The sequence below is a fragment of the Pollicipes pollicipes genome, unplaced genomic scaffold, assembly GCF_011947565.3.
Source record: "Pollicipes pollicipes isolate AB1234 unplaced genomic scaffold, Ppol_2.1 Scaffold_4219;HRSCAF=4965_pilon_pilon_pilon, whole genome shotgun sequence".
Taxonomy (NCBI): Eukaryota; Metazoa; Arthropoda; class Thecostraca; order Pollicipedomorpha; family Pollicipedidae; genus Pollicipes; species Pollicipes pollicipes.
In genome coordinates, this window is record NW_023596448.1 from 20433960 (window position 1) to 20444378 (window position 10419).

The following is a 10419-nucleotide window of genomic DNA, read 5'->3' on the forward strand; positions in this document are numbered from 1 at the left end:
CGGGACGGACTGTGACGAGGGCCTGTGACGGGCACCAGTGACGACTGTCAAAGACAGAAGTGACCTCGGACGTACCGTGTGTACCAGTGATCTGGAGGCGAGACACCGGAACAGCAGAAATGGCATATGCTGCGCCTACCAGTCAGAATATATACTCGTCACTGGCAAGGAGGTAGCCCGATGTTCAAGCTGCCTATCTGCAGAAGTTGGCGTGTGTGCTTTTTCGTTTTTTCACGCTGGCTGTATTTTAGTCGCTATGCCTGCAGTTGGTTCACATTTATACTCTCCACATAGATTCTACTCACGTAGCTCCCTGAAAGCCGGCGGATATCCTGTCCACCCACCATACAGCAGTTCTCGCGTGGGCATTTTCAGCTCCCATGTCGATTTCACGTAGTGGCTTGTCGCATAAGCTTGCCAAGCACATCAACATATTCGACGTTAAATCATACGCAATGGGCTCGCTAGTCACGTGCACCTTCCGCCGGCAGTTTATTCATTATCGATGCGAAGAGATCCCGCTGCTCCAGGCGTCCGGTCTCATACCATTCCCATGTGTACGTTTTCACTCATACGATGGCATTAAAGTAGTTAGCGACATGGGCTTGCAAAGCATATAACCATACTGGCCATTAAACTCTACGCAATCGGTCCGGTGGTCACATGCACTCCCGCTAACAGTTTGTTCGATATCTGCATTTCAATGTTCCAGCCGTCCCCGCACCGTCACGCACGTCTCACCCAGCAGCTAGCGGTGGCGCCGCATGCGACTAGCAGTGACGCCATGCACGGCTAACGGCGGCTACCTGCGGTCTTGTTATCAGTGACGTCACCACCCTCTACAGAACGGGGGAAAACCAGCGCATGGCAAAGCCCGCGCCCGGCATCCTCCCTCCTCCACGACACGAACCAGCTCAACGGGCCTACAGCCACTACGAGCACGGCGTAAAGCATCTCATTGGCTGTCTGGGCTACGCTACCAAATTTTGTCAACACCAATGAGATGTCAGTATTGTATTCATGCCACACCGACGCTTCCAGTTTAGTATACAATTACGGCGGCACAAAGTCAATACCGCAGCAGACGCGAGCCATATGTTGGTGTGTTGGACCACGTTCCGCGCGAGTTCCGTGTGTTGTCGCTGGCACGGACGGGCCGGGAGGATTGAGGCAAATATACTCGCTGTTGGTTTTGCTATGACTGGCACTTTCTTCTAGTAGGTGAATATGGGGAAGTGTTTAATTAGCATGTCATTGATTGTTGTTGTATTCGGGGCACGCCAGGCTGGAGGCTGCAAGAATAGCGTACATCTGATTATGAGCAACATGTAACTGGAGTGCCATCCTTTTGGCAGGGAAAATGAGTGCTGAAAATGTGTCTTGTAATTGTCCTTGACATTTAAAGCCCACATGTGACAGAAAAAGATGATCCTTAGGCAGCATATGACTGCAATACCTAATGACTGAATTTCTTGCGCAGAACATGTATGTCAGTAGTTTTGCATGATGTTAGTATGAAGAATGACAGAAAGGCCAGCCAAAGATTAAGCTTGTCATGGTAGTTAATTGCATGTGGCAAAGCATTGCTGGTGCAAGCTGAAATGCACTGTGTGTCTTTTTCCCCATGCACATCATGTGTCAAATGCAGTCAACATGTTGTGGTGTTGAACAAATGCAGTCAGCTTGGTAGCTGGGCCACACTCTCAATATGCTGTTTCTCTGGTTCTAACCATTATGGTACTTAGCTGCTTTTGCTCACTTATTTGGTGAGGTAGCAATTGTCTTTCACCAGAGTCAAAACGGCTGAGTAATAAAAAATACTTGGCAAAGTGAAGGCAAGGTGATTTAGCATTGATAACCTTTTCAAAATTACAAGGGCTGTCCTGAGATGTGTGTGACTTGATGGATATTCTTACTGAGAGAAATAAAAGTTCATTGGTGTATGAGACATTAGTCCATGTCTCTCTAAATTATTTTGTTGCATTGTTGTATTAGTTGCTCCATAGCTGTATAAGTCTCATCACATATGATGCTTACTTTTGCAGGTTGTCTTTATTTGAATTATTCTACTGAAATATCCAAGTATGCAGGTAAGCAGGATTTCATATTGCTGCCAATGCAACCAATGGCTGTTCCCCTAAGTAGTCACCTATGATGTGCAGGAGGCATGCATTGTGCATTGCACCATACATGCCATTTGCATATGCCTAAATGGCATGTATTTTTTGTAGGCTTGGTATGTGGAAGGCAAGGATGGTATGCTGCTACACAAAACTGAGCCTACAATTGTAACATCTGTGCCAGCTTATGTGGACTTAGGTAGTTATTTAGATTGATACTAGTGTGTAAGGTAAGCATATAGCTACAGAACATTGCATGTCTAGCCCATTCATGGAGCTGGCACAGAAGATTGCATGTCTAGCCCATTGATGGAGCTGGTCACTGAAATGACCAAGTTGGCATGCCACAGGACCTTCCAATTGACATCCACACCAACAAGCTGATGGACTGGCTGGTGTCTCGTCGACACTGCGAGAAGAACTGGCAGGAGTCAGTGCTGAAGATTCGTGAGAAGATCAACCATGCCATTCAGGACATGCCAGAGCATCCTGAGATTGTCAAGCTGCTGTCGGGCGCCCGTGAGTGCCTACTGGGCCAGTATGGTTCAGAGATGCCCCTGTCAGTCCCTGCACACCCTTCCAGCTGTCATCCCACGCTTGATGTTCCCACATAGTACCCCCCAAGGCATTGTGGGATTGCCTGGCAGGGATGACTGTGTAAATGATTGGCTCTCCCTCAGCTGACCTGGCAGTGAGGGTTCATGGGGAGATGGCAACTTGATGAGAGGTTTGGTTGTGTTTAGGAGTGCCCTTTGTTGGGTGCCTCAGTGTTTTTTCACATAATGCTCAGCACAGTAATGAATAGTACAACTTAAACAGCATCCTTTCTAAAGGTTGGCTTGATTTATCTATATCATAACTATCTGATTTTAATCAGGATATTTTGATTATGATCAATGCATAGGGATTTCTCATCTATGTCTATTGTCATACTGACATTCTTGATCCTAACACTATCATCTTCTCTTCCTCTGTTGACTTAGTTGTTTGATTGCAGACATCAACTACTACCATTGCTTGAAGATAATTGAAATCCTCAAAGAGACAGAAAAAGACAGCAAAAATTTATTTGGATTCTATGGATCCCAACGGATGAAAGATTGGCAAGAGGTGGTAAGTGCCGATTTTTTGGGTTGCAATAGCAAAATACAGCGGCCGGTAAAGCTTGACCAAAAGGCACCTTGTTTGCATTTCAACTGTCTGATTAACCACAAGATCGTGTCAAGGGAAAGTAGATGAAAAGGAAAATGTCCCGGTCTGATATTGTTATACAAAGTTGATGCGATTTCAACAGCAAGCTTGGATATGGCTATGGGCAGTGTTTTCGTGGGCACTTTGAGTTTTTGTGGTCTCCAAACCAGAAATGTAGGCACGAAGCGTTTTCCGATTTTCCGCCATCATTTGCATACTTTCAGTAAGTACCAATTGTAACTTCCCGGCTCAAGCCTGCAGATCGATTCCTTCCGCGCTTAGAGAAACACCAGCAGGTTACCCCTATGGACACTTGGCTGGGAATTATAGGGGTGCAGTTCATGCCCGACAGATCTAACGTCAGCCTGACCTTCCCCTCAAACAAACGTTACGTAGGTATCGAAATGACGCAGTGAGCAGCTCTGTAACGCTCAGTGACGCAGTGGGCAGCTCTGTGACGCCCAGTGAAACAGTGAGCGGCTCTTTGACGCTCAGGGGCACAGTGAGAAGCTCTGTGACGCCCAGTGAGACAGTGAGCAGCTCCGTGACGCTCAGTGAGACAGTGAGCAGCTCTGTGACGCTCAGTGAGACAGTGAGCAGCTCTGTGATGCTCAGTGAGACAGTGAGCAGCTCTGTGATGCTCAGTGAGACAGTGAGCAGCTCTGTCCCGCTCAGTGACGCAATGAGTGGCGGCCCGACCATCCACGGTCCCCACTCACCGATCAGATCGGCGTAGTTCGTGACGTGGAAGGCGACTTCGGGCCACGGGCACGGTCGCGCCCCGTCACATTCCCAACCTCGACATCGAACCATCCCACCCGTGACCTCCTGGCGGACCTCGTTGACCTGACCTGAGAGCATAGCCGGGAGAATGGCCAGACCGTTCAGCCCAGTGGTCTTGTGGCTGAGTAGCTGCTGGGACGAGGCGTTGACCGAAAGAGCGGAATGTCGCAGTCGATGGGCGCAGACTAATCATTTGGAGCCGTGCTGACGGCGCGGATTGCACATAATGGGAACCGAACTGGCAAGTAAAAAGCCGGTTGGCAGGTGTCAGGAACCTAAAGTCCCTCATGTGGAGCATTCGGAATACATATATCTAAAACTGAAATTACTTGAAAAGTCAATTTGGAATTGCTTGAGTGCCTTAGGATTAAGCATGTGCAGTGACACATAAAAGCGACGCCAAAAAATGTGACGGCGGCGGTCATATGAATAGTGATGATGTGATGTGATGTGACAGTGATGGTATGATTGGTAGTGTTCAGATCTGACCCCGTTTTCTGCAGGTGAAGATGTACGTCAACAAAAACGTGGGCCTGGCGGAGGCATCCCAGGCTCTGGTTAGGAATGTCAACTACGAAATACCGGGCATCAAGAAGCAGATCGCCAAGCTGGAGCAGGCACAGACGGTACGACTCTGAGGCGGTAACATGGTGTGGTAGAGAACGTCCACCGCATACTTCCTCTTTTGTATTGTTTGGCTGTTTTGTCATTGCCTAACTAATCCTCGCCTATCACCAGTATCTTGTTTGGGAACCCTCTCTTCGTCCTCAAATTCAAACTGAAATCCCTAAGACTTGATGCCAAAACGATACTGGCGATACCATCACAATTCGATCACCATGGATGCTAAAGCTACACCGGTGGTACCAAAGCGCATCACCACAATTGGGTCACCGTACCATGGTATTCTTCAGCACGGTATTCCCAGAAAAAAACTTGTTGAGCTCAAGTGTCATCGTGACTCGACATGATCCAGCTGTCACGCATGAACGCAGCGTGGCCACGCCTCCCATGCCGTAGTCATCGCCCTAACTGAGCGCCAGCCGCCCCCGACCTGAGACCCCGACCCTGACCCGAGACCTCGACCCAGACCCAGACCCAGACCCCGACCCCGATCCCGACCCCGATGACCCGGATGTCCGTCGCAGGACTGCGACAAGCGGGAACAGGACTACATCCGCAACGCCAAGTCAATGCGCGACCAGTACGACGCCTCCTGCCGGCAACTGGGTCTGCAGGGCCACAAGCTGAAGACAGAGATCCTGCACTTGCTGGACGAGCTGCCACAGGTGAGGTCCGGAGAGGTGGGGCAGGAGGCGGAGCGAGATAGCGACTGTCAAAGAGTGGGAAATAGAAACCTTTTGTGTTACGTGACGTCATGATTTCGAACTGACGTCGTTTTATGTGGGACTTTGCAGGGGTGAGGAAGGGAATGTTGTGGGGTCAGGTTATGTCAAGTCAGGTCAGGTCAGGTCAGGTCAGGTACAGGACAGGACAGGAACAGAACAGAACAGAACAGAATAGAACAGAACAGAACAAGACAGGACAGGACAGCATTGAGTCTGTTTTAACATGTAATAGCCAACTTTTATGCTGTATTATGGATTCGCTTCTCTCCTCACTCTTCCTGCCTGACTCAGTTTATTTTTCCTCGAAATTAATGGGCATCTTCTTAGGGTGCCACATACTGTCCATTCAGTCGACGGTATCCTGCGTAGCTCGTCTGGTAGTGGCAATTTTTCCACTCGTGCTGCGTCCTGGAGCATCTGGTCCTGTGCCCTGGAAGAGGTGCCAGCAGGAGGCGCGCCAAACAGGTGGCTGTCGCCGTCAAACGCTTAGCGCGAGTGCTCGCGACAGAAAAAGTGATGCAAAACGATATAATCGGCGCCATAAAGATGAGGAAGATGCTTGCCAACATCAGAAAACTTGGATGATGCTTTGCTATAAAAACATGTATAAAACATGGTGCAGCTTTCTTAGTACGGTTTGCAACCTCGTCCTGTTTGGGTCAGTTTGTCGTGACGGATGCCATTTCAAGCGTGGTATTTGAAGGAAAGATCACGTTTGAACCATTTTTGAGAAAATATTTGTCATCATGCCGGGTTTTGATATTGTTTCGACGGAACTATTGGAACCGGAGTATAGCGAAAAAATTGCGGATGCAACACATCAGCGGTTTTTTCGTCGATAAAAATTACCGTTGCCAGAGATGTGAACGGAACCACCGATCCAATAGACAGGCGCGGCCATCTTAACCAGAGGCGGCCAGGGCTTAGGCATTCCGCGAGCGCATGTCTGAACACACGACGTCGAGCGCAGGTCTAAACAACACACACGTCGAGCGCAGGTGTGAACAACACACGACGTTAAGCGCAGGCCTGAACAACACACGACGAATCGATTGAACGGAGCCGACGGAAGGAACGACGGAAAGAAGCTGTCGTGGGCAGCAGAGAGGACAGAGGGGTGTCGGGGCGAAGGAAAGCGTCGGAACGAGGAAGCCACCGAGTGCCTTCTACGGGCGGTTCGTAGCACCGTCCGGGCGATGCGAGCACGGTTGCGGACTCTGCGGGATCTGTGCGTAACTCGGCGGCAAAGAAGTCTGCGTGGAGGAGGTGGTGGGCGGTAGTGGAACTGACGCCGCCCGGCCCGTCCTGTGGCCCGAGCACTCTGCCAGAGTTTGATCATTCTCGCCGCGGGCCAAATTCAGCGCACTCGCGATGGATGAGCGTTTTGCAGTCAGCTGTCGCGGGATACCACGGCGCCGGGGACTGGCATTATCGATCGATGTGGCGGTGTGACAGGGAAGACGCCACTCTAGTTGGTTATCGATTCTGTAAATGAAGAGAACGCCATGCCGCTGCGGCCTTCGAGGTCGAAGCCCCTCTATGCATGTCTTGGCTCTCGCCTCACCTCACATGCACATTAGTCTGACATGGGTGACCTGCATTCAGTGCGCAGTTCCTGACAACACACCCCTCCGCCGCAGGTGTATGCCCAGGTGGTGGAGAAGGCGCAGGCGCTACGGGAACCCATCGCCTATTACAGGGCGTTCGTCAAGTTCGTGAACCCTTCCGTCGCCGACGACCAGCTCCTGCCCACGCTTCACTACTTCGTCGGTAGGCAGTAGGCACCTGCACACTGGCGCAGTGGAGAGCGATGCCACAATGGTTTGCCAAGGATTGCTGGGATGAAGGACTTCCGGGCTGATCGGTCCGTTGTCTCAGCAGTGCGCACTGAAAAAGTGCCCAGTTCGTGGGGACGTGTTATCGACTTCTTTGATGAACTGTTGCGCGGCGGTCTCGATACTGGCGGGCAAGCTCTGTGTAATCGGTGGTTGGTGAGAGCGTTTGCTTTCAAGGGCGTAGCTGCGCGTCATCTGAGTGGGGTGTGGTGAAAGCATGCTGCAGTTGAGACAGGTAGAATTGGGTTGTAGAACCATGCTGATCTTAGGGCGATGAGCCGCCGTCCTCCACCATGCCGTCAGTGGATTAGGTGAGGCTCCCCACCGCCGCCCTCCACCATCCCGTTGGTGGATCTAGTGAGGTTTCCCACCATCGCCCTCCACCGTCCCGTCGGTGGATGAGGTGAGACTCTCTTCCGTCGCCCCCCACCGTCAGTGGATGGATCTAGTGAGGGTCCCCACCGTCGCCCTCCACCATCCCGTTAGTGGATCTAGTGAGGGTCCCACCGTCGCCCTCCACCGTCTCGGTGGATGAGGCCAGTCTCCCCTGCACCGCCTACTCGGGAGCCGTCAGCACCAGTGAGCGGTGGTCAGCTGGCGCCGACTGTGCCGCCCTCCGGCAGAGAACGGCGACGTCACGACGTACCAGTGGCGGTACGGCGAGCCGCCGCTGCGCGTGGAGCCGCCGCCAGCCGCCGTCGACCCGACCGACGAGGCGGCGGGCGCCGACGACGACCAGGTCAGCAGGCGTGGACCCTCAGGGCCGGGACAGGTCATGGGCGTCGGCAAGCGCTTGACGTTTGTGGGGAGTTTGTTGGTTTGGCTAGCGAGATAAAAGGTGCCGCCATTGTGATTTGATGTGATGATCTTTGGCGGCGATTCGAGGGGGCGCCGAATGGTCGAACACTTCAGTGCAACAATCATATCACCCATAGGACATGCGTAAACAACATTTGAAGATGCTGCTCATGCATGTATTGTTGTGCACGACACGCGCATATGGTCAACCAAGAACAAAACATAGTTATTGTGTAGCCCTGTGTTATTTTTACTGTTAGAAAAGACCATCGCAAAAGCTCCAAACTACCAGCACCGCCACCACAGCTCCTGCGTTGTAGAATAGCCTGACGTGCTCGGAGCTGGGGCAGCCGGCAGCCGGTGAGTCCGCTATCAAGCCTGAGCGGCACGTGACGGTCGTGCCGTGTGTCCCTGGCAGATCGACTTCGGTGACGACGGCGGGATAGACTTCGGCGACTCGGCCGAGATAGACTTCGGTGACGATGCTGCCGGAGGTGATGCCGGAGGCGACATCGACTGGGGCGGTATCGAGGTGGAGGAGGGCTCTGAGGTCCCCGCGCAGGTACGCTACCCGCCCCACGGTCTGTGTCTGGATATCAGCGCTCTTTAGGGCCCACTGCACTGGCTGCCCGCGTCTGTAAGGACACCACTTGCGCTCATTCAAGGCGAATGGGGATGTTTAAACCCAGCTTTCAATATTTAAAAACCAGCGCGGTATCGCGCTGTGACGTGTAGGCGAACCTGCCTGTTATCGACCCAGCCTGTCGTTTCGCTGCGCTGAGCCGGCTGCCGCGGCGAGGCGGGACCCTTCGTCCCACCGGGAGCCCGCCGCCGGCCGCTGGCGCCGCGTTCACGATGGCTGCCGCGGCCGGAGACCGGGCTCGCCGGCGGCGTCCACCGCTGACGCCGCCGCTGTCCACCGCAGGAGCCGGTGGACCTGACCGCGGTGGAGGTGGCCGGCATCACGGTGGAGCACAGCGGCCTGGAGGGCGGCGTGGCGCGTGACACCGAGGCGCTCTCCCTGCTGGACAACCCGCACACGCGCACCGTCATTGTCAACGAGCTCATGGAGGTGAGCTGAGGCCGGCTCCGGGTGGTCACAGACTTTCGTACGGGCGGCGGGACGGAGCTTTTGCAGGTGGAGCAAGGACTTATTTTGATCTTCATGGTATCCGCCGTCAGGTGATGACGTCCAGACTTTGTGTCTGTCTAGGTGGAAGGTCTAAACTTGTCTGCCAAGTATGATAGTTGTGCTGTTCCGGACCTGGTTTGTTGGGTCGCTTCTCTTGATCCCCCCCCCCCCCCCCGGCTACACTCCCTTAGCAGCTGCTGTAGGTCGAAATGGGTGTTTCTGGTGCAGCAGGGATCAGTAGGCACCGCCAGCGTGCACCTCGGCTGGAGACGCTCCTGGCGCAGCGGGCGGTGGAAATGTCCTGACCTCGTGACCCCGCGTCGCTCGGCTTAAGACGCTCCTTGCGCAGCGGGCGGTGGAGATGTCCTGACCTGGTGACCGTGTGGCCCCCGGCTGGAGACATCCCTGGTGCAGCAGTGCGGTGGAGATGTCCTGACCTCGTGACCCCGCGTCCCTCGGCTTAAGACGCTCCTGGCGCACGGGCGGTGGAGATGTCCTGACCTCGTGGACCCCGCGTCCCTCGGCTTAAGACGCCTCCTGGCGCAGCGGGCGGTGGAGAGGTCCTGGACCTCGTGACCCCGCGTCCCTCGGCTTAAGACGCTCCTGGTGCAGCGGGCGGTGGAGATTGTCCTGATCCCGTGTTTCCCGGTTCCCGTGTTCCCCGGTTTAAGATGTTTCCGGATGCAGCGGGCGATGGAGATATCCTGACCTTTGACCCCGTGTCCCCCAGCTGGAGACGTTCCTGATGCAGCGGGCGGTGGAGATGTCGGACAGCCGTGAGGACGGCATGGTCAGCATGAGCCAGATGCAGGGCGCACCGCAGTCGGTGCAGCTGCAGACGGCCGACGCCGTGCGGGTCATGCAGTCGGAGACCCGCCAGGTGCTGGACAGCCTGCGCACGGTCAAGCTGCAGCACCTGTTCCTCGTCAAGTCCTCGCCCAGGTATGGAAGGCGCGAGACCCTGTGTTGAGGTGGACTTTGAATAACCGCCGCAGGGAGTGTGGGGGTGGGGTGAGGGGGGGGGGACGGGCTGCCCGAGTCTGACCGGGGCGTGACGGCTGCCGGTGTCGGACTGGCTGGCGGGACGCTTGGGTGCGCTGTCGGACCACCCGCCGGTCAGACTCGCTGACGGCTGCCGGCGTCAGACTGGCTGGCGGGACGCTTGGGTGCGCTGTCGGACCACCCGCCGGTCAGACTCGCTGACGGCTGCC

The 10419-nt window shown here is 54.2% G+C and overlaps 1 protein-coding gene across 1 annotated transcript; it reads left to right on the top strand.

Annotated features, from left to right (window-relative positions):
- The first annotated feature begins 1126 nt into the window (after positions 1-1126).
- LOC119094977 (CDK5 regulatory subunit-associated protein 3) lies at positions 1127-10178 on the top strand. The gene is made up of 11 exons (XM_037217887.1): positions 1127-1170; positions 2046-2090; positions 2471-2639; positions 3118-3233; positions 4598-4720; positions 5243-5383; positions 7084-7213; positions 7902-8017; positions 8495-8638; positions 9002-9148; positions 9939-10178. The coding sequence occupies exons 2-11, from the start codon at positions 2085-2087 to the stop codon at positions 10176-10178; spliced, it is 1332 nt and encodes a 443-aa protein (XP_037073782.1). The 5' UTR covers positions 1127-1170; positions 2046-2084.
- The last annotated feature ends 241 nt before the right edge of the window (positions 10179-10419 follow it).